This window comes from Brachyistius frenatus, unplaced genomic scaffold (assembly GCF_029030835.1).
Source record: "Brachyistius frenatus isolate BFR_SWC_R1_liver_20210118 unplaced genomic scaffold, ASM2903083v1 Contig_71, whole genome shotgun sequence".
NCBI lineage: Eukaryota > Metazoa > Chordata > Actinopteri > Embiotocidae > Brachyistius > Brachyistius frenatus.
In genome coordinates, this window is record NW_027210670.1 from 51,155 (window position 1) to 75,481 (window position 24,327).

The 24,327-nt window shown below is 41.1% G+C and overlaps 1 protein-coding gene and 1 non-coding gene across 2 annotated transcripts; both read left to right on the plus strand.

Moving 5' to 3' along the window:
* The first annotated feature begins 6,860 nt into the window (after positions 1-6,860).
* hspa9 (heat shock protein 9) lies at positions 6,861-19,970 on the plus strand. Its single transcript, XM_069707699.1, has 16 exons — positions 6,861-7,153; positions 7,995-8,053; positions 8,381-8,468; positions 9,822-10,003; positions 10,170-10,294; positions 10,996-11,069; positions 12,250-12,356; positions 12,461-12,623; positions 12,724-12,816; positions 13,240-13,449; positions 14,303-14,530; positions 14,623-14,845; positions 15,340-15,434; positions 15,594-15,686; positions 16,826-16,966; positions 18,772-19,970. The coding sequence occupies exons 1-16, from the start codon at positions 7,073-7,075 to the stop codon at positions 18,877-18,879; spliced, it is 2,070 nt and encodes a 689-aa protein (XP_069563800.1). The 5' UTR covers positions 6,861-7,072; the 3' UTR covers positions 18,880-19,970.
* On the plus strand, positions 12,960-13,161 carry LOC138626209 (small nucleolar RNA SNORA74). The gene has a single exon (XR_011311281.1). It is a non-coding gene; the product is annotated as a small nucleolar RNA SNORA74 (small nucleolar RNA).
* Positions 19,971-24,327: the final 4,357 nt, after the last annotated feature.

The following is a 24,327-nucleotide window of genomic DNA, read 5'->3' on the forward strand; positions in this document are numbered from 1 at the left end:
ACATTTATAAAATAACGAATAAATACTCATAAATAGGCTACTCGTGAATACGTACGCACTTTTTTGGTGAATCATCCATTGCAGTTGTTTTAGATGCCAGAATAGGCCTGTTTAATGTGTCTACTTCTCAGTTACTAATATTGCAATATTATATGTATTTACATATTTCTGCATGCATACACGCTATTCGACTAGTTGTGTGTATCACATTTACATATTTATGTGCATTATATTGACTGTCATTTGTTATTACTCTGCTTCTTGAGCCTTGGTGAACAAATCTGCTTGGTCATACATTAACAGTGGAGGTAGTTGGCAGCAACAATGAATGAATTCTGCTCTTCCTTGCAATTCATGTTTTATGTTTTTTGTGTACACTTTACTTTTAAAACATAACATTAAAACCTAATTCTATTTTCATAAAACTATTTGAATACTCAGGGGCACGTTGACACCAACTACTAAACTGTAGGTTCAATTGGCTTGTTTAACTTGTGAGTGATAAATCAAACAAGCCTGTGTCAATGACCAGTGGTTCAGGTGGATCAGACAGCAAGCAGCATGAGCAGCAGGTCCTGGTCCTGTGGTCGTTTCGTCCTCTGGGCCAGCATGCTTGTACCCCTGATCATTTCCCTGCTGCAGAGGCAGACACAATAAATAACTTGACGACATCACTTTGAGCACATTTGTCTTTATTTTTCTTACAATTTAAGTGGTAAATACAAACTAAGTAACAGATTAAGGTTGACACTAGTAGTTTGTCACAGCCTTATCAGGAGCTTTGTTGGTGGGTGTTCTGTTGTCGTCTGGACTTCTCTACACAGGACAAAACTCTGTAAAGAGAAAACAGTATAATTATCCAAGATGGAGATTCACAAACAGGTTCAAGGTAATCTTTTATTATCCCAAAGAGGCAATTTGCTGAACAGCCAGCAGTAAATAAGTGCAATCTGCATCACACACCTACCTTCAAGAAAACACTGAGTGAGTTGGTGAGTCAGAACTGTTGACTGATACTGTGCATCAAAATTTATGAAACAAAACATTATCTAATTGGGGTATCCAATGATTATTTTCACAAAGTCAATGAACTTGTAAAATGGGTAAAGCTCCAAAATTCCTGGATCCTACCCATCATGCAACCCAACACATTTCATTAGACCTTTGCTGCATTCTTTCTCCCTCCTCTAAAATGTCTTCCTCCTGTTAAAAAAAAACAACCCTGATGTCTGCAAGCCACTGCATCACCTGATGATGCTCTATGTTACTTTCTCAGACATTACAGCGCTCCCCAAGAGCCACAGAAGACAGATTACATCACATGCTGAGATGATGACCACTGTAGAGTTTATGTAAAAAAGCCTCAAAGTCTAAAAATGACAATCACGTACTTTTCCCCCAGTTTAATTACTTTTTTTTTGACAATCTAAGTGACTGTCCAGCAGGTTTTAAGCTTCAATTTGCACAGACACAGAAATGTGACAACAACCAGCTGTGTCGAGGCGCCTCATTCAATCCTTTGCAAACTGCTGACTGGCTGCATGTGCTGCATTCATGCCTTGTGGCACTACCGTTTCATATCACAGGTCAACGTTGTGAACTTGTGATTCTCACCTTTGCTGGTGTCGTAGTGAAACTTTGCCGGCAGAGGAAACTGGAGGCATTCACCTTGTTTCTTGAAGGTCTCCAAATCCGAGGGCGCAATGGTATCATTCCTCCCTGCAGACGTAACAACAGAAGAAGAATGGCAAAACTATTTACTGGGGCTCATTCTGTTTGGGTGAATCGAAGATGTTTTGCGAGTGTTGGAGTAAATAACACAAAGAATGGTGGCTGCTTCAGTTTCAGGGTCTTGCTCACATTGTCACAACCTACTGGACGCTTAAACGTTTCTAATATTTAACACTGGTGCTTTTCTATGAGAAATGAAAATGTCACTGTGTCACAAATACATAAGTATGGTTTTGGGGGATTTGTATATTAAGTATTTTGTTTTCATACTTAAACAATAACTGCAGTCATTTAATAATTTAGTTTGTTGAACAATTATTGGCAATTATTCTGACAATTGATTCAAGCAAAAAATACTCAACATGAATCGTCCCTTTGTACTCCTGATAACTGTGATTCTTTCTTCAATTTTACACTTTTTTTACAAACATGAAATCATCAAAAAATAATTTGCCAATTAATCTATAAGAAAACTAAAACTAAACATCATTTGTGGCCCAATAAGAAATGTACATCAACTGGCTACAAGAAAAAAATAGTGTTTCACATATTATTGCAGTAGAAATAATTATATTATATACAGTATAACAGTATATTCAAGTAAGGGACATTTTTAATGCAGAACTCACTTGTAATTATTAGTAGTTGGTTTAGTAAAGGATCTAAATAGTTGCTCCACCATTGCCCATACTTACCAAATAAGTAGAACATTTGGTAAGTGTTGACTGTATTGTAGATGTGCATGATCAGACAGTCGGGGCAGGTCTGCAGGAACCTGTGGTAGGAAGGTACAACTGGCACTTCACAAAACAACACAAAGATTCATGGTGAGAACAATATTTTTGACACACCGAGTATGTAGAGATTAAAACATGTTAGCACTGTGAAAAACACTGTTAAGTTCATAAACAAGTATAAGAGGTACGCATATTTACCCACAACATGTGTTTTCTTCACCTGCCTTCTCAAATGGATCATGTCCATCATTCTTGGTTTAAAGTGTAACTGATGTGATTACCGGTGTACACGTGCCACTAAGTGTTCAGTGAAAACAACTTTCGTTTGATCTGTAAGTCTTTGCCATCAACGATGGTCATATTCTGCACATGTCTGATGTTGCAGCAGACCTACCCTGAAACAAGACGAAATGAGATGAAACTTGAATGAGTCTGGTGTGAAAACTTGGTCTCAGCAGCAACAAATCAAACAAAACTAGTCTGCTGCCATGCAGCAGCAATCATACCTGATGATGGCTCTATAGCTGGAATATCAGTGGATGACCGATTGTGTACAGTTGTACCTTGTGTGATTCTGTGTTAGGTTATGTTTACAATAATACAACATATATATATGCCATATCATATTAATTATATATAGGTCGTGTTATTAACTATTAATCCTAAGGGGTAGACGAAAGGCTGTGTTTGTGAATGAAGGTGTAGACAACAGGGTGTGGTTGTGAATGAAGGTGTAGACAAAAGGCTGTGTTTGTAAATGAGAGTAAGAGTACTGTGCCAAACCAAAAGGTCACAGGAGGGGGTCTGCAACCTGTGGGATCACATACTGTTGTTCTTTGAGGCATAAACAGGAACAGACCGCTGTCTGGAGGACTCCAGGATGAGAAGGAAGACAACCACCACCTCCTCCAACCAACAAAGGATACATCAATACACATGACTTTTTGGTGGAAGACAACCACCACCTCCTCCAACCAACAAAGGATCCATCAATACACATGACTTTTTGTTTTCAGTACTATAAGAAGACTGGGTCAGGGATAGTCAGGAGCTCAGACTTCGTGAACTGACACATACTCTGTTGCGGTCAGGGAAACATAGTCTGGACCCAGAGCTCTGTAAAATGGTTATTCTGCTGCTGTTAAATAAATATCTTGGAGCCTGACATATTCTCCTATTGCCTCATTAAAGAACACGCAGGACTGGGGGCTGACACATTTTGGTTACTTTAGCAGGAGCCCAAGTCCAACAACCTGTAGAGAGCTCAAAATGGATTTCATAACCATGTAATAGTTTGTGAGACGCTGCTTAAATATCAACCTGCTAACAGCAGGGTCTGGTTGTCTCCTGTTTTACTCAGCACCATCCACATGTTTTCCATATTCCCCAAGACAGAATAAAAAAAATGCATCATTGGCCAAACCCTCGACAAAGATCCACCTGCCCAAGATCTGTTCGCAGGAAAATAAGTGAGATTGAAGTTATGCGTTGTTTTAAAGCAATGTGATGGAGACGGACAGCAGAGTGTGGAGGAGAAGTTATCTGTACCTGGTCGAGCTCGTTCACTGTCAGAGGCCGGTTGAGCTGGCTGCAGTCGTCTGCTGTCGGTGCTGCTGTGCTGAAAGAAAGCACAGAGATGAGGACAAACACCAAATGTATTGCAGTCATGGTGGACAGCAGCAGGTTGGCGCTTTAACTCCCTCAGACCTCAAACGTCTCCATTTATAAGCCGGCTGTTACAACACTCCCAACGTGTTGCATTGTAGTTGGCACTGAGATTTAAGGAAAATCCAAAATTGAACCTTTCTTGAAATTGGAATTAGGCAATCTTTTTGGAAATGCACAAACAAACACGTTGTCATCAGCTTCGTCCCCCCTCAGTGAACACTGCTGGAACATCAACAACATTGTTGGGAATATACACAGTGAACAGCAACACCTCCACTTGGAACATGTTGAAGTTCTTTCATGTTTCACTATTACAACTCTCTTCACAGTGTGCAACAATGTTGTCACATTAAATGTGAGTGAGACACAATCTGCACAACAGATGCAGGAAAAAGAGGTGCAACATGATGACAAAAAGGGATTAAAACACAATAATTGTAACAAACACGGCTAAAAATTGTAAGTAGCTGTAACTGTAAATAGTATAATGTATAGCACATTAGGAGATTGTTAAAAGTATAACCGAGATTTAAACACATTAGAAGCAGAAGATTGTCGGGCCCACCAACAGTTCATGTTTTGGATCTCTATGCTGTCCTTTTCTCTCTCTGCTCTCCTCTCACCCCAACTGTTCAAGGCAGATGCTCCGCCCACCTCTGAGCCTTGTTCTGTTAACAGATGCTCCGCCCACCTCTGAGTCTGGTTCTGTTAACAGATGCTCCGCCCACCTCTGAGCCTGGTTCTGTTAACAGATGCTCCGCCCACCTCTGAGCCTGGTTCTGTTAACAGATGCTCCGCCCACCTCTGAGCCTGGTTCTGGAGGTTTCGCCCTGTTAGGAGGAAGTTTTTCCTTCCCTCTGTTGGAGGTTTTTCTCCCTTGAAGAGGAGTTGTTGGGCTTCTCTGTGAAATCCAGTTTAATATGTTAAGTACCATGAAATAACCTGTGTTGTGATTTGGCACTATATAAATAACATTGAATTAAATTGAAGCTGGTATTAGTAGCTTCATAGGATGTCATAAAAAAAAGCAGCCCAAAGAACCACAGTGACACTCAGGCTCACAAACAAAACAAAAGCAACCTGCTGCTCTTACGTTTGCAGAATCTGTTTGAAATTTGTTGTTGCAAATACAGTGGTGAGAAAATGGAAACAGTTTCACACAACAAACAACAAACAACAAACAACAACAATGTAAATGAACAGGTGCCATGCTCAAAGGCTGTGTCATGGTTGATGTAAGCAGATGATCCATACAGGCTTTCACAACCATTCACTTCTGCCACCCAGTGGGCAATATGAAACTCACATCATTCATTCATGTATGTATGTATTTATATATGTTCTTACAAATATCAGTGTTGCAGTTTCAAAAATATTAAAATGCACAATGTTGACTTTGTTCACAGTTAATTTAAAATTGTTTAAACAAAGCAGATGTTGACAGCGGAGGTGAAACTAATAGATGGATGATTAATTTATCAACTGGCAACATTTTTTAACAATATCTGATTAAACTTAATTTTTGAAGCAAAAGTGCTGAATATTTTCTATTTCCAGTTTTTCCAGTTTTGAGGATTTGCTTTTTGTTGTTGTTGAGGTAATAATAATGACAGTTGATTTGGGGGTTCTTTAATGTTTGTTGGACAAATAAAGGCACTTTACCTCAGACAACAACAGGTTTGAAGGCTCTGAGCTACACTGTTTAACCATTATATAAATTACAAAACATGTTATGCTCTTTAAGGCTTGCTACTCTTTGTTCAAGTCAGTTACTAACATAGGCTACTGAAGCATGTTGGAAATGTACTTTTCAATTACAAGAAACAGGACAAAGTGGATAAATTTACTTTAATTCAGGCTTTCTCATCAGCTAGCTGCAGCCATAGGACAACCGCTGCTATATTATTACTATTATCATCATTATTCACAAAAACTACACATTTCTGTTGCATCATATTTTTATAGGGTGGAGAAAAATATCAAAAAGAGATTCAAGGCTTCAGTCAGTTTTGGCCAAATGTGTTTTGGCTTTGTAGGTCAGAAACAATTGAGAGAATTTATCAATCAATAAACAAAATAATTGTTTGTAGCCCTTTAGTTTCAGTAAAATACTTCTTCAGAAAAAAAATGAGATGTTATGTTGATATTTTGATTTTGTGTAATATGCTGGCTTGCCATCTTTGCATGAGGACAATATCAGAACAGTGTGTGAAGGTTATTTTTCCAAACTAATGTGTTCATGAGTACAATAAATGGGCTGCTTTAAGTTTGGAGTTGAGTTGTTTCTTCGCGTGTTGCAGAAGTCTGAGGTGTGTTTGGATACACATCTAAATGATCTTAGTGGCACGAGCTATTTTGTGAACAGAAGTAACAGTAATACATGATGCAGCAGGTATGGTCGTTTGGCATCCCTGATGTAACACACGTGAGAACTCCGCTTACCCGTAGTTACATCATGACCTTCACATGCCCACTACGTGTGTCTGCCCTATTATGGCCGTACTCATGAAAAGCCTAAAACATATCATAAATGTGTCTCTTCCTTATCTAAAACACTTTAATTATTTACTTAATGTTATGTCAATGCTGAATTGCGAATATTTAATTCATAAACAGTTCTATAATAATTTATTTACTAGAAAGAAAAATCAGGCAGTAAATGTACAGCTCAATTTGGGGGTCCTTCTGCGGTGCGTGGTGCAACATGTGTTGGATGATTCCAGAAGGAGCTCAGCAGTTGCATCGCTGTTCCAGTCCGAAGACGAGCAACCCTGCCGGTCCTGAAGCTCTGCTTTGTCCCCCTGGGCTGGAAGTCCGCAGACACTCGGAGAGTTGACATCTTTCAGCGGTTCTTTTCTTCAACACTTCGGGGTTTTGCGGTTTGACGTTAAACGCTGTGACGTATTAAATATTTGTTGTTGACCGAGTAGACAAAAATGTTGAGTGTCGCCAGAACCGTTTCAAGGACTCTTCCCACCAGGAACTGCTCACGGAGTGTGTCGTCTTTGATGAAGAAGGTACGTTTCAAACACGCAGAATAAGTTCGTCTCGTGCTGAGCAGCGTTATGAGATTTGACGGCTACTGTAGCTGGGTAGCTTAGCATGCTAACAGCATTAGCTTTAGGCCCACTTATTTCATCGCTCCCGTTTAATGTCACGTTAGCAACCAAGAAGCGGCCCGTGTCGTCTGACTGATGAAATGAACATTTCAGTTTGTTGTGCAGAAACACCGTCATCCGCTCCGTCCGGCCCTGATGTGACTGAATTGGTGAACTTACATATGCTGCGCTGACGGTAGTTTCCAGGTACTTAATGCTAAGCTAACGAGAGGCAGCTTACATCTGACCTGTCGCCGGTCTCACTCAGACATGTGTGTGTTATGTGTAAAGGAAAGCCTTTGGGTTTTTTTTGGTCATTTATTTGAACATAGAAGTGAACACATGGTGTTGGATAGAAGTTGGCTGGTTTCAAGGCTGCAGAGATGAGTGGGTCTGTGACCTTCAGTGAGACGTCCCCCCCTCACACACCCACAATATGCTGCAACACTTCTCACATGTTGTTCCACGACTGAAGTAACATGTTCACAATTTGGTAATCTACAGGCTTCATTTTGCTGAATTTCAATGTTAATTGGTGATAACGTGTTGTCATATACATGACCTGGTCTGTACCCTGATCTTAAACATCTCACAGCCTCTGGGTTGGATAAGTTCTGCTCCTGTGTTTTGGCAATATATGGCAATGTATCATAGAAATCTAGAAATCACTATAAAACATGTGATCTCATCAGATTTGCAGCTGAAATGTATTGAATATTGGTTGATAGCTGTAACTATACTGTTGTGTGATTGTTTACAGGCATGCTGGAGTGGCTTCCAACTTGATGCTCTCAGAGCTCTGTCCAGGAGGGACTATGCGTAAGTATCCACACAAAAGTACCTAGATTTGTATGAAAGTTGACCCCAAAACATGCTGTAGTAGCCACCTGAGAAATAGATACTAGTCTTTCAGAAATGGAAAACAAGAAGACGGTACATTCATGTCATATAGCTGCAATCCACGTTCCTGATGAGGAATAAAAACCTGCCTTGTAAGAAGTCAGCTACTTGAGCGTGTAATCGCATATATCTTTACTTAGCTTTAAGTATCACATTTTCATCCTTTGAAGGAATGATCTTACATCCTATTAAAACCGAAATGATCAGTGACAATATTAAGAAGTGAGTATGTGTTTTGTGTTGCAGGTCTGAAGCCATCAAGGGTTCAGTCATCGGCATTGACCTGGGAACCACAAACTCCTGTGTTGCGGTCATGGATGGGAAACAGGCCAAGGTGAAGATGAGCTGACAATATACAAGAGGGTTGTCGGGTCAATTGTGGGTCCCAAAAATTCCAGATTCAAGGCTGTTCTGAACTATTTGTCCGCCCAAACGATCCTGTAGTGCGAAAAGTTTACAGACATAATGTGACCGACGAGGTCCGAGTCCCCCCGGTAACTTTAAATTGTTCCCATTGTGTGGAAATAAGTGAGGGATTATTGAGCAGAAACCCAACAACAGCCAATGAGAGCGAGCTGACTGGGGAAATAATATGACCTTCGCACTCCTCGGTGTACGTTTGGTGATACAAAAACATGACAACACGTTGCTCAGAGCTGGAGAATGCTTGGTAATATCGATAACTGTGTGCAGCTTCTACTTTTAAAGTTTTTTTCAGTCTGACTTTTGCCAGTAAGCAATCAGTAGTTGAACTCCCAGACTGACAACTGCTGTGGCTACAAGCAGCTGCTCGGTGTGTCTGATGATCCAACGGACTCTTTATGTCCTTTACACTCAGATATTTGTGTTCCTGATGTTGAAAATTGTATTTACCTTCATTTCTGTAGTTGGAAGCAAGAGACCATGCAACTATTTGATCTTTGTTAATGTCTGTTAGTTTGTTCTCCTTCATGATCAGTGTAAACATCTCTTCGCAGTGTAACTTAACTGCTGCACTCATCATATATTTACTTTGTAAAACTGTGGCGTTTAAAGATGAGACATCATCTTCATTAAGGTTCTTCTCATCTTACTCTCTTTACCTTCTTGTAAATATTCATTCACTTCATGAGGACAAGGTTTTTCTGGGTTTTCTGAAAAACTTGACAGATTTGTCGTTCACTAAAATCTTTCTGAGCCTCTGTAGCAGGAAGAACCACAAACTAAAACCATTAGAGAGTAAAAACCTTCAGCTTCATATAGGAAATATTGCATTCACCATAATTTTCATGAACCTGTTTGACAGACAACTTGGAGTAAATGAGGAAGTTGAATAGTGTATCATTTAGGGTGAATTTTTTTTATTTTATACACTTTATTAATCCCCGAGGGGAAATGTCTTCACGACAGCAGGGGGGCTCTCAGGGGGGAGATGCTGCAGCAGGCTGCCACTAGCGCGGCGCCAGGTAACCTGACCTGAGGTGCATGTTTTTTTTGGATGATGGGAGGAAGCCGGAGAACCCGGAGAGAACCACGCAAGCACAGGGAGAACATGCAAACTCCGCACAGAAAGGCCCAGGACCGGATTCGAACCCAGAACCTTTTTTTGCTGTGAGGTGACAGTGCTAACCACTGCACCACCGTGCCGCCCTTAATTAACAGTCTGAAGCTTCAGGAAGGAGCTGAAGGTTTCCTGATTTGCTCGCAGGTGCTGGAGAACGCAGAGGGAGCCAGGACGACTCCTTCAGTCATCGCCTTCACAGCTGATGGGGAACGTCTGGCAGGAATGCCCGCTAAACGGCAGGCTGTCACCAACCCTCAGAATACACTGTACGCCACGAAGAGGCTGATTGGACGTCGCTATGACGACCCAGAGGTCCAGAAAGACTTGTAAGTGCATCTATGGCTTTGTTTGAAACCTTCAGCATCACTGTGTACTAATTCTTATATAATGTTTGCTGATTACTTTACATTTACACCTTAAAGACCTTACTTGAGATCAGTTGTCACAAAATGTCTTAATTTTTTAGCTGATTAAGTTTCCTTTCTTCAACAGGAAGAACGTCCCCTACAAGATTGTGCGTGCGTCTAACGGTGATGCATGGGTGGAGGCTCATGGGAAAATGTACTCTCCCAGCCAGGCTGGAGCCTTCGTACTCATTAAGATGAAGGAGACTGCAGGTAAGACAGTGTTTACATCCGACGTTAGGGCTGTGACGATATTTATTTTTCGTCCTAGCACAGTGAAAAGGGTTTTTTTGGCGGTTTATTACGTGTTTGTTTTCGGCCATATTTGAATGTAAAATGATCAGAGAGAGAAAATGAGCGGTGACAGAATTCAGTTATTTTTTTTTCTTTCACACAACACTCAGCCTCTCTTCCACTCATTGAACAGAGGGGCTTTTTGTGAAACACGGTTACTAAATCCAGCACATAAGGCGCTACATTTCTCAACAGTGCGACCGATCACAGACTGTGTTCCTGACTGGGAGTGGGACAGCTCTGATGTCAAAGACAACAATAATAATGATCATCATCATCCAACATACTCAAAACAAAACCCCCGTATGTTTAATAGATTGTCCCTCTTCCTCGTTTACAAAGTTGTCATGGCGAACAACTGAAATCGTATTATTCGTGAAGTCCTTAAACATATGGATTGAGGTCTGTCAATGATGATATCTAAACTGACTATTGTGTTATCACACCCACCATACACACTCTGGTCATTTTCCCCTGTGTGAGAAAAGGGCCGATGATGAGTTCAAACCTGTCGTAGGCATCACATGACTGCAGTCACGTGGTTGACGTCGCGGCCTCGTTCTATAGGTTACTATATGTGACTATTAGTTTTGGTAATGATTTGATGTTTTGTGTTGTAGAGAATTACCTGGGAACCAAAGTGAAGAACGCTGTGGTCACTGTACCAGCCTACTTCAATGACTCTCAGAGACAGGTGCGTACCAACACGCATGCCATTTATAATGACAGTTTAGGAAATGTATGTACAATAAGCTGTCAGGACGCTGACCTCGGTCTCAATCATTGTGCTATTGCAGTAAAGTTTTATCAAAGTGTATACCAACTCGAGTTGTTAAACAGCAAACAAGCTGTGTTTACCTCTCAAAACAAGTAAACGATCCACTACCCCGGTTACAGAATTGATGTAAAGCCTCTTAGTCCAGCAACAATTCAAAAAAAAGTCAGACAAAAACGGTCTGGATAAGTGAGCCAATGTCCAGTAAGTCCAATCCAGTTAAGTATTTAGCCCAAAACGCATTATTAATGACATTGCTGATGATTGATGCTTTGAACATGAGGATATGTGACTTCAGAAACAAAGAGAACATCGGTCAGGAACTTCCTACGTAAAGGAAGATATTTGTTTGGTTTGCTGGTTTTTGAGTTTTCTTATGAAAACAATGCCTGAAGGACATTTTTCAAACTTAATGGTGCTACTCTGTGTTATTGTAATAATGGTCTCTTTTATTTAATGACATTTTACACCATGCCACTTGTTATGTCTCCAAATGTCTTTTTGTTTTTGGTAAAATGTCTGGAGTCACCCTTAGTAAACCGTGTAAAACATCTGGACTAGGTCAGATTACATACTGTGGTCCCTTTGTGTCGTCCCACTTCAGTCATCTGCAGGCATTTGTTTGGAAAATTTAGTGGCGATAAAAACTTTCTGCTTCAGTGTGTTTGAACTCCTTAAACACTTCCGAGTGTCACCTTTTAAAAGAGACCAAACCCCTGCATGGACAGAAAATGGTTGTCGAATGTACTTTGGGTATTCCTTGAATTGTTCCTCTTGCATGCAGTGATGTTATGGGAGATCAGTCGCATGGAATTAGATCATAGTTAGATAGATAGTTACTTTATTAATCCCACAAGGGGATGTTTTTTCACTTGGTTGTATATATGTGTGTATAGAAAATCTTGGTGCCTTTATGGTGAATTTACCTTTTGTATCTCCAGTAGTACTTGGGACTGTACTTTGTTTGTTAGAGATGAATAGAGACCAGCACCTCTGACCTAAAGTGTTTGGTTTTATAATTTCTGTAACTCTTCTTGGAGGAGACATAACATTGGATGGGAAGGAATCCCAATTGACGATGTGTTTCTTTGATTCTCAGGCTACCAAAGACGCCGGTCAGATCGCCGGTCTGAATGTGCTGCGTGTGATCAACGAGCCCACAGCTGCCGCTCTGGCTTACGGCCTGGACAAAACCCAGGATAAGATGTGAGTAGAAGACGACGAACACAATGGGTGTTTGAGGCTGCAGGTAGACGTTTGCTCAGGTCTTGATGTGCCTGTGTTGTGGCGTATGTGTGTGTGATTTCCAGCATCGCTGTGTATGATCTGGGTGGAGGTACGTTCGATATCTCAGTCCTGGAGATCCAGAAGGGAGTTTTTGAGGTGAAGTCCACCAACGGCGACACTTTCCTGGGAGGAGAGGACTTTGACCAGCACCTCCTCCAACACATAGTGAAAGAGTTCAAGAGAGAGGTGGGCAGTCCGCTGCTTTGTTCAAACATCTCATTTGTGCTTCTAATTCTTTTTTCCTTTTTAAAGGTTTTAATGTGCACTTTGTGTCTCTTCTTTTCAGTCTGGTGTGGATCTGATGAAGGACAACATGGCTCTTCAGAGGGTTCGAGAAGCTGCTGAGAAGGCCAAGTGTGAGCTGTCCTCTTCACTGCAGGTACTCAGAACCTCTTCTCTCCTATTCTCTAACCTATTCTCATGGAAGGAAATGCGTTCTAGCTGTTGTACAAATGAGATTAAACATGTGTCGAGGTAGTTGTTCCGATTGGTCGTCAGCCTCAGGATGAGAACGTGTCCCTGTCCAGCTCTCAGTCAGCTGTCCGGTCTGTGTGTGTCCGGCTCAGTGTTACAGCGCTGGTAGAGGAAGCTCCTGTGTTGTGCTTCACTGCAGCAGGTTCTGTTTTAGAGTCTGCTGCTGCTGAGCTGCTGCAGGACTCGACCCAGTGAGAGTGGACTGTCCTGATTCTGACAGCAGGGCAGGCCTAGTACAGGGTCATACAAACATCTCAACTGTTAACAAGCATTTTGTTCCTGGTCATTCAAACATGATGACATCGTGTTTTTTTTCCCCCGCACCCAGACTGACATCAACCTTCCCTACCTGACCATGGACGCTTCGGGCCCCAAGCACCTCAACATGAAGATGACCCGTGCTCAGTTCGAGAGCATCGTAGCCGACCTGATCCGCCGCACCGTGGCTCCCTGTCAGAAGGCCATGCAGGACGCCGAGGTGTCCAAGGGAGACATAGGAGAGGTGCTGCTGGTGGGAGGCATGTCCCGCATGCCCAAGGTACACAGCACGCACACACACACACACACACACACACACACACACACACACACACACACACACACACACACACACACACACACACACACACACACACACACACACACACACACACACACACACACACACACACACACACACTCTCTGTAAGGCCCTAATAGAGTTTTCAGTCTGGCTTATTTAACAATGCAAGACTGAGGACATTCAACATTCAATCACACAGATAAAGAAATGTCAATTTCTAACACTGGATCGAAACATTAAATATCATCAACAAATATATGATAATCCAGCCAATACACAAGATGGCAGCTTAGGTCCCAAAGGTTTCAAATGAAGTAACTTTGTGGCATTCACAAACCAACCACCCTAAACTGTGAAGATTGTGGTCTTTCAAAGTAAAAGTGGACCTGTTTGGTTCCTCAAGAAAAAGTTAAAAACCACTGTTGTAGAGTCAACGTGATCCAGTAAGTGTTGTGAAGTGTGATATCTACTGGGCCATAGTGGCCCTGCAATGTGGAATCGTATGTTTGTGGTGGCTTAAAGCAACGTAGTTCAGTGTTTGAGCTGCAGTGAAGTAGACTGTGATTTTAACACTCTTTGGCTCTGGAAGGCAGAAATTAGAAAACTTCAACATTTATTTGTTGTTTTTAGCCAACTCCTCCTTCATAGGAAGTTTTTACATTCCAAATGGCACTTTAAATCTTAATTTAATCTAATCTTGCTTTCCAAATGAGTTTCGATTCTTCTGGCTGTGCACAAAAAAACCAAACCAAATGATGCGTTGTGATTCCTGCTCTGTATGGTCCCACGTGTGTCCAAACCACGCAAGTAACACACTTTGTCTGTGCAGGTTCAGCAGACCGTCCAGGACCTGTTCGGCCGGGCGCCCAGCAGGTCTGTGAACCCCGACGAAGCCGTCGCCATCGGAGCAGCCATCCAGGGCGGCGTCCTGGCCGGCGACGTCACCGATGTGCTGCTCTTGGACGTCACTCCTCTGTCGCTGGGCATCGAGACTCTGGGAGGCGTCTTCACCAAACTCATCAACAGGAACACCACAATTCCCACCAAGAAGAGCCAGGTACTTCCAGCAGCCCTGCCGACTCGTATCATCACAAAGGTCGGAGGTCACACAACCTGACCTGCTGTAACTCTTGTCACCGCCTGCTCCAGGTGTTCTCCACAGCAGCCGACGGACAGACTCAGGTGGAGATCAAGGTGTGCCAGGGTGAGAGAGAGATGGCGACAGACAACAAGGTGCTGGGTCAGTTCACTCTGGTGGGCGTCCCCCCCGCCCCCCGCGGAGTCCCTCAGATCGAGGTCACCTTCGACATCGACGCCAACGGCATCGTGCACGTGTCCGCCAAGGACAAGGGCACCGGCCGCGAACAGCAGAGTGAGTGCCTGCCATCATTTGCACTTTTTAAATCAATACTCAAACATCTAAATGAGGGTTCAATGTTTTTGTGAAGAACGCAGAATCCTTTTAGAAACAAGACATTTATTTTGGTTGGAAACTCGATGGGATATTTCTTTGTGCGTGTTCAGTCCCGTGGCGAACGATATTTTCTGCAAGTATTTATTTAGCATTCATTTGCAGTCCTCTGTAAGAAGGAATGAATTCTAGATGCTTCATGTTTATGCAAGTAGCTTTAACCACTGAGGACTAACAGCTCCACTACTTTGTTATAAAGCTGCCGTAAAGCTTGGCAACAACATGTTGTTCATGTAAATTCAATTAATTAAGAAGTTTATTTGCAGTTGGAGGATTTTTTCCAAATGTCTCAAATGACATTTTTCTCCCTTCTTATGACTAAATAGTTGTTATTAGTGGAAATAAATGTTAAACCGCTGATTGCTGAGTATCTAAACATCTCCTCATCTCCTCAGTTGTGATCCAGTCGTCAGGAGGTCTCAGTAAAGACGACATCGAGAACATGATCAAGAACGCTGAGAGGTACGCCGAGGAGGACCGGAGGAGAAAGGTAAGACCGGGAAAAGTAAAGTGTGCACATCTGAATTTGAGTCTAAATCAGATTTAGCGCTGATTACTCAAACCTGCCGTGTTTCTTTAAGTGGTGGTAACTACATGTACTTGTTCAACACGGTCTTAGTAGTTGTATTAACTCGTTTTGTTGTTGCAGGACCGCGTGGAGGCCGTCAACATGGCTGAAGGCATCGTCCACGACACAGAATCAAAGATGGAGGAGTTCAAGGATCAGCTTCCTGCTGATGAGGTACGACTGCCGACTCTTTAGTTCTCGTTTACTCGGGTAAAGGAGCTGTGAACGAGTGTGTGTGTTTGATGGACCTTTAAATGGTTCCAATCACAATGGATTTAACAAACAACAGGATAAACATAGCCACGGCTACACGCAGTGGGACGACAGAGCACTGAACTGCAATACTTTTATGGCACCAACCGACTTGCTTCAACGTTTTCTAGCTTATGGAAATGTCTCGTCATTTTCTACCAAATTCTGATACTTGGGCGACATTTCTACTTGTAGTGCATAACTTTTATCACATGTACGCAGAAGTATATTATTAATATAGTATAGTATTATATGAATCAGATTCTGCCCATGTAGTTAACGTAGCTCACTTCAGTATGAAGGATGAATCTCTGGAAACATCCAGCTAGCGACTCCTGATAGACCAGTGAGGTGTCAACGGACATCAGGAAATTGTATCAACAAAAAAGAACCTGCTTTTATGTGACAATGTATTTGATAAAATTCAGATAAAAAAAAAGCGTCAGTATTGACATCTTTGAAAGATGCCCAGCCCTTTACAGCGCAGGAACCTTTCACCTCATTATCATGGAAATCAGATGGAATGACAGAGACCATCTTTTCAAGGCCACTTTAAACATGCACTCCACTGTGATGAGTTTTAGTGTCAGGGTTGTTGTTCCCTGATGTCCAGCTGCAGAATGAAGGAATGTATTTGACCTATTAAACAACATATAATTTACTTCTTAAATGTTGGCATCTATAGAAGGCAGTTAAATAAATACAGATAATTTGGTAGAAAATAATGGAGCTAGTAAGAAAAGGTTTTCTAAAATTGAAACTTTTTTTTTTGGTGGTTTGTGTGGAAAAATGTATATTAATTAAGTCAGCTGATAATATGGATGTTTCTGGTTTTACTTAACTGTGTTTCATAAATGTTGAGAAGGATGGAGGCAGGATTGAAGCAAAGATGAGAAGTTGAGGCCTGCAACAATCGGTGTTACTCGATTCTTTCAAACATTGAAATCTGTCTTCTAGAAGAACTGTTGAATACAGAAAAAACATAAAACGTTCTACTTCTGTCTTTACATGCCAGCCAGCTTTATTCATCCATGTTTCCTCTATGAACTGTCCAATCACAGTGCACCAAACTGAAGGAGGAGATCTCAAAGGTCAGGGATCTTCTGGCCAACAAGGACTCTGAGACGGGAGAGAACATCAAACAGGGAGCCACCAACCTGCAGCAGGCGTCACTGAAACTCTTCGAAATGGCCTACAAGAAGGTAGGAATCATTTAATATGAAGAAGTTGGGGTCATTACAAAGGAAGAGGTCGGGGCCGAGGTGTTTGTCACCTCTGTGAGTGGATGGTAACGTTTTCAAAATGAGGATCACATCTTGTGAGAAATTTCCCTTCTGTTTTTATGCCTCACTGTTTGTGTGGCTGTAACATTGGAAGAAGTGAACAGGTTCAGCCTGGCAGTGTTGACAAATTCATCACATTGTAACACCGCTGGTGACGGTGGAGACAGAAAATGAGTTCATCCATCCCTGAAGGAACGTTCGAGCAAACGGAAAATAGACACGGTGAACACAACCGTGCTCATGAGAGTGCAGCGTGTTACATACGTGATGACCACCAGGTGAACTTAGTGTTTCGTCTCATGTGACGCACTGATTCCAAATATCTCCTTCACGTACTGGCACAATAATCTGATTAATGGCACAATTTATATTTGATTTTAAAGACTTAAATAACTTCAATATCATTTCTGTTGGTGTCTGTTAGGGGTCACCAATTTCGAATAGTCATTTTAATCTCCAAAAGCGATGAGTACATGCGACTTTCGTTCTTCCTTATCCCCCCCCCCCTTTTTTTTTTTTTTTTTTTTTGGTGTGTTTTCCTTTTTACCGATGCCTGGTTGTAAAAATCAAACAGTTCAGAGCAAATTTCAAATAGTGGTGTTGCTAGAAATACCCATCGCTAGTCACAATACCTGAAACTAATCGGTACCACTGAAAGTCCCGACGACAAAAAACGTCAACCAATTTAATATATTTCAACATAAACTATTATCTAAAACACACAGTGTGCTAACACACACACACACGCACGCGTTATCTTGTCATGTTGACAGACCTACTAATACAATGAGCAGCAACCTGCTGACGTCATGCGTTGTAACTACTTCAGCCTTTGTGAAAACAAATTCTCACGGTAACCTTTCAGGAGAACTTTGTGACCAACCTTTATTTTTGTGTTTTTCTGTGAGCTGCTCATAAACTTAAAGTGTTTCCTCCTTTAGTTGCAAAGGCTCCGTGACATCGTCTGCAGTCTGGCTTTAGGTGGTCGATAACTTGTCCCTCATCAGCCAATTCAAACACTAAATATCTAAATTACACAACTCGTGTTGGTTGGAGTTTTTTTTTCTTTCTTTTTTTAAACACGCTTTTCAGCAGACTTGTTGTTGTTATTGTCCAGCATCTCCAGTAAAACCACAGACCATCCCGTCCAAAGTATCAGTTCTCGTGACATTGACTTGCAATTTTCTACTAATTCTTGCAATTTTACTGCGCAAAACTCACTTAAAGCTGCCAATTACATCACATTGAGAAAATCCACCACACAATTAAACACTTTTGATCATGACAATTACGGAAAAAACTGCTGGAAATCCTGGAGGGATTGAATATTGTTTCCTATTGAGGGTTAAAACTATCCTCACAAGACCTGAAAATCTGATGTGATTCAGTGAGATGACATTACTTATTTTTAATAGAAAACTTCTATAAACTGGTGAGTTATTAAAAATAAGTAATGTCATCTCACTGATTTTCAGGTCTTGTGAGGATAGTTTTAACCCTCGATAGGAAACAATATTCGATCCCTCCAGGATAGATCGATAGATTTAGTTCAGATGATTAAACCACGGATGGTTTGAGTTACATTATTGGTTTTGCAGATACATGTTTACATTAGTCAATGTTCAGTTGATTTCAAAAAGAAAAAACGAAATTCTGAAGAAATTGTGGCCTTGTCGACGGAGCTGCACGTCACTGACCTCTTCAATGTTCCTTCGTTCCTGCAGATGGCAGCAGAGCGGGAAGGCGGCGGCGGCTCCGGCAGCTCAGGAGGCTCCGGCAGCTCCGGATCATCCGGATCATCGGAGGGCGAGAAGAAAGAAGGCCAGCAGTAGACCTTTGCACTTGATTGTCACGAGGTTACCATGACAACGGAGGGACCGTTGGGCTCGGACAGTGGACTTGGCGGGCAGGGTGGCAGTCTTGAGTCATTCTTACCGTAATATATTATTCTACTGTGTTTTGGCAGTAAAATACTCTCTAGAAAAAGATAAATGTCAGCATACGCTCCTCCACGTCCCATGATATCCCTAACTGTTTGTAATTTAAATGTGTCCAACAGAATGTTATGTATGTTTATTTTTACAAAGCTGTTAATTTACATTCTGAGGTAGTTTTTTTTTGTCTTAAGACATCATGTAGGTTTCATCTTTTGTTGATGCTCCATTATTTGCAGCAGGTCAGCTTGTTGATAGCAGTTTGTGTTGTTTGAATCGGTTCACTGAGCGCGTTGGTGTTGAGGGCAGCCCTCCCTTACCGTCTATATTTTCTAATGCAAACCCAAACAGATCTGCTTTAATGAGGTTGTCAATTCATAACTTATTGTTGAACTCTGTTTAATAGTTTCTCTAAAGCATTCAGGAGGAATTGTGATCACACCTGCTTTTATTTTTGAGGAAATTATCACACGAGGGGAGAACAGAAGAAATCAAACGTCTGTGTGAGGATGAGATCCAGCTTTGGTTAAATGGTCTCTTATGAGGTGTATAAGGATGGGAGAAAAACGCTGTCTGAGTTTGTTGCTGCATTCAGTCCACGAGCGGTCAGGTGACCGCATGATAAAATTGCACAATAGAGGACGAGGCCTTAGTTTTACGTTCCATCTCAGACAGCAGGAGGAGGCTTAAAAAAACAACTGCAGGATTTGATCTGAGCTCAGCGGTCATTCCCCTGCAGAAGGAAGTTTTGTTGCTGCCATCAGCTACTCTGTGTGATTGTTCCTGCGTGCCTGCCTCTCGGTGAGGATCCAGAGTGCTCCGAGTATCAGACGCAGGCAGAAGGTAGCGTTCGAAATTACTATTGGGGTGTTCATTTTTTTCTTTCTTTTTCGGGGGGGTGGGAGGAGGGTTGGGTGACTATATTACGAGAGTGAAAATTGAGGGTCACAATAACTTGCTGTCTTTTCTAATAAAAATCTTAAATGTGATGTTGTGTGCTTTGACAATAGTTTGTTTCTATTCACATCCGACACATTTCATTACTCCAGTTATGTTTTGTGGACCTTGCCAGCTGGAGGAGGTGAAGGAAGCGACTTTTAGACAGATGGAGCTTCTTAAAAGAAGATAAAACGAGAAAGGCCATGACAACAGTGATGGGAGGGATTTGTTGAAGGGACTGAAAGACATAAAAGCCGGTTTCCTTGATCCTCCCTCCAGCTGCCACGACACAAACGGAAGGCATCGCTCAAGTCAAACAAAGTCTTAACAACAGCTCAATTTCACAAAGCCTGTTGCAAGGAAGTTCAACATCTCGACGGCATGCGACCCTCTCTGTCATTTGACCCTTGATTCACATCAGGTGGCAGCTGTGACATCACTGATTAGGGAGCCTCAAGTTTGGCATTGTGGCTGTTGCCATCTTGGGTTTTTTTGGAGCCAAAAGTGACTCACCGTGATGATCTTTGTGACCGTCTGTTGGACACACCAGTTCATGCATACCTGCTCCGATATGTATAGCATGTGCAGATGGCTCTTTTTCCCCCATGTGGGCACTTGGATAAATATTTTACATATAGATTCCATCTTATTTAAATTTTTACAGAATAGTCAAAGAAAGCCGACTTTTTTTTTTCTTATGTGATTTATGATATTATAACGGTGTTATACTCCCCACTTCTAACCATGACTGTGATGTTTCCAGGGAGGTGCAGGACTTAATGGTTTATTGAAAAATGAGCCCACGGTGTGAAGACAAATGTGACGGGAGCCAAACGAAACTGCTGGGCGAACAAATGTAAAGAAGAACAACTGTGGAGGGATTCCTCTTTCAGAAGAGATAGTGTGAACAGAATAAAATAGGGAATGTGAAGATTATTAATATTTATAGATGAGCTGTAACCATAAACACGCCTAGTCGGTGCTTTCAGGTTTCTCCCACTCTCCCTTCATGATTTCTCTCCATGTTGTGAACGGCAACATGTTCCTGATTCTTCCTCTACTTCTTTATTTACGACACTATGTCCCAGCGTTGCATAAAAAAACCACCTAAAATAAATACTGTAAAGTTTTAAATGTTTCAAAAATATGTATTTGCTACTGTGAAAAACAGGTTCAGTAACATTTAAGGATCAAATGCAGTGACTGGTCTGAAAAGTCCAAGTATTTAGGCAAATGGCCCAGGTAAAAGTGCTTGTTATTAATTAGATAAAGATGGACATGATTGGTATTTAGGACAGACGGATTGATTTCAATACTAAAAAGAAATAAAGCAGAGGAAGGTTACAGCGTTCGAGTATCTGAATCTGTCAACAAAATAAGTGAATGAATCGATTTGTAGCTGAATGAGAGAAACTGGGTCGACGGAGCTGCTGAAGGAAATCTGAATAACTGAGTGAGTGTGAACACGTGGCTGTTATCTGGAGGCAGTACGTACCACTGCAGACTCCATTTGTATCGAACTCATACAAATTCTGCTTGTTGATTTTTGGCCAGCTATTCTCTGCAGTTCTCTGTAATCGGTCAGGGGGAGCAGAGATCTATGGTGGCCCCAAAGGACAAACATCAAGAGAGATCCTGAGAAGCCACTGCATTCCCCAAATAAATAAAAACATGTAAGGAAAGATGAAGGTGATAATGAATCCTGACTGTACTCGAGTGATATGATGCAACTCGATTTAATATAAGTATGTTGGAAAATGTTAAAAGTGGGTCTTAGGAAAGTGAGCTTTATTATATTGACGTGTTCATAATGTAAAGTCTGTGGGCGAGACCGGTGGGGGAAACAATAACACACATGTCCGTGAGCCCATTGCATCTTTAAGTTTGGTATCCAGCTCTCCTTAATGTTTGCATCGGTGCAACATGAGAACCTTTTTTTTTTTTTTTTTTTATATTTGTTTACATTTTGATTGGCCTGATTTAATACATGAGAGAGGGGATTGTGGTGGTTTGATTATAGTCATCATTCTATAGCAGCAATCATTTAAACTAAAAGTTGCTTCTTCATACAAAGCTCAAAAGTTTCATTTTCTCCAAAGAATGTGGTGACTCATTGGTCATGTGGACATCCAGCAGGGGGGAGCAGTGTTTTATCATTCAGCTGCACCTGAGCTGCACAGATTTATTACACCGCATCTTCATCTGAAGCCGGTCTTCGTTCTATATTGTTTTGTTCTTGACCAGTGAAGTTGGCATATTTTGGTTGTTGATGCAGAATGTTTAAAGTATAGTTTAAAAAGGTTGATTTCATAGATGAATAAAACACATTATTTTAATGGTGGTGCAATATGTACAGAATAAATGCTTTCTTGGAGCCACTAAAATTGTCCAGTCATTCTGCCCCTCAGTCCGTCCCTGAGTTTCAACAAATAAATATTTCCCAAATAAAAGTGTTTTTTGTCTTTTAAATGAACTATTTGATGTTATAAAAATGATGTATGTCATCATGATTGACAGATGCTCTGCTCAGGAATTGTACACAAGAACATGGAAAGACTGTTCCTCTACCTAACTGTGTGATTTATTGTTATCTGTTTCAAACCACAAAAGTAAATTGTACCAACAGATATTCTGAGGGATCTACCGGTTTTTCAGGAAGTTATGTTTATGATTTGAAGGATATCAAGTTAAGTTAGTCGATGTTAAAGCAAGCAAGATCTGACTACAGCAAAAACAGTATAGCTCATAAGCTGGACTAGGTGAAGTTCATTGGATCCTCACATTCAGGGCAGCCAGGAGGTGGTTCTCAGTACTGCAGGCTTGTTTGAGTTCATGACTTAATGTGACTCATCCTGGACTTAAAACAATGCTGGTTGGAAATTCTGTCAGCATTTCACGTTATTAAAACCTTGCAGGAGCAAGACGGCTGCGGTTCCCTGAGCCAGCCTCTGCAGATGCTCTCCTCTGGCTGAGGTGCTGCACCAACAAGGTGCCAGTCTGTGAGGACAGACATTTTATTTCCGAATAGGCTTAAGGCTTCTCTGACATGCATGATGTAGTGTGGTTATCACGAATGTCAAATAATACCCACCTGGGGTTTGATGCACCTGCATACGTTCTGTCAGTCAAAACACTTGGCCCGGCTCATAGCTTCATTGCCGAAGGCTTCCGGCAGCATTTCAGGGATCTCTGTTGACGATTTTCCAGAGTTTGACACAAAAGTTGACCTGCGCTCTCTGTTCATGTCCATTATGAAATCACAGATACGCCCAGACCAGTGGTCACAAAAACACGTGTAACTCAGGTTCTGATGTTGCTGCAGACACTTAACATCTATCTATCTATCTATCTATCTATCTATCTATCTATCTATCTATCTATCTATCTATCTATCTATCTATCTATCTATCTATCTATCTATCTATCTATCTATCTATCTATCTATCTATCTATCTATCTATCTATCTATCTATCTATCTGTCTGTCTATCTATCTATCTATCTATCTGTCTGTCTGTCTGTCTGTCTATCTATCTATCTATCTATCTATCTGTCTGTCTGTCTGTCTATCTATCTATCTATCTATCTATCTATCTATCTATCTATCTATCTATCTATCTATCTATCTATCTATCTATCTATCTATCTATCTATCTATCTATCTATCTATCTATCTATCCACTGTTAATACATATCAAATTAAAATTCATCTATCTATCTATCTATCTATCCACTGTTAATACATATCAAATTAAAATTCAGGTCATTATTTACCTTTTGATGATTACTGGATGTTGGCACTGGAATCATATCAGTCTGTTAAAAGTTCCTCTTGAACCAGCCATCATGTATGATTGACACCTTGGCATGTTAATGCGTTGTTTTTATTCCAGAAAGAGTCAAAAGGCTATTATTTCTGAAGATTTGTGATTCATTAAGTTAGTCTGACAGAAATATGTCAGATTTGATAATGCTGAGTGATGCTCCAGCAGATAAACACAACTGTGTTGTTAAAGAGTTGGTTTGATGAGGAGTTTATCTAAAAATATGTGGATGGGAGACGTACGTGTTTATGCTTTAAGCATGTTTTTCCCTGCTTGATTCCTTTATCTGTTTCTGGAGTTAAAAGTGACAAATATAAAGACAGGCAGGAAGGCAGAGAGGAAGTTTAGGGGGACTTTTATAATACTGTCTTCTCCTGTTACTCTAAAAACAATATTTCAAAATTATAATACATTTTCTGCTTTGTCTGTATCCTAATGAAACAACTTACCAGTAAACCAGCTCTGAAAGCTCATAATCAGATTTACAATCATGTACACATGTACAGTAAACAGAAAAACGAATTGCCACACCAAGTTGTTTATGGTAAAATAAAGCAACTATTAATAGCAAATAACTAACTAAA

Bases quoted from the DNA above. Each gene is read 5' to 3' on its own strand.
- hspa9 (XM_069707699.1), top strand. From the start codon at position 7,073: ATGTTGAGTGTCGCCAGAACCGTTTCAAGGACTCTTCCCACCAGGAAC. The intron at 10,004-10,169 runs GTAAGTGCATCT...TTTCTTCAACAG, and splicing joins CCAGAGGTCCAGAAAGACTT to GAAGAACGTCCCCTACAAGA. The intron at 16,967-18,771 runs GTAGGAATCATT...TCGTTCCTGCAG, and splicing joins TCGAAATGGCCTACAAGAAG to ATGGCAGCAGAGCGGGAAGG.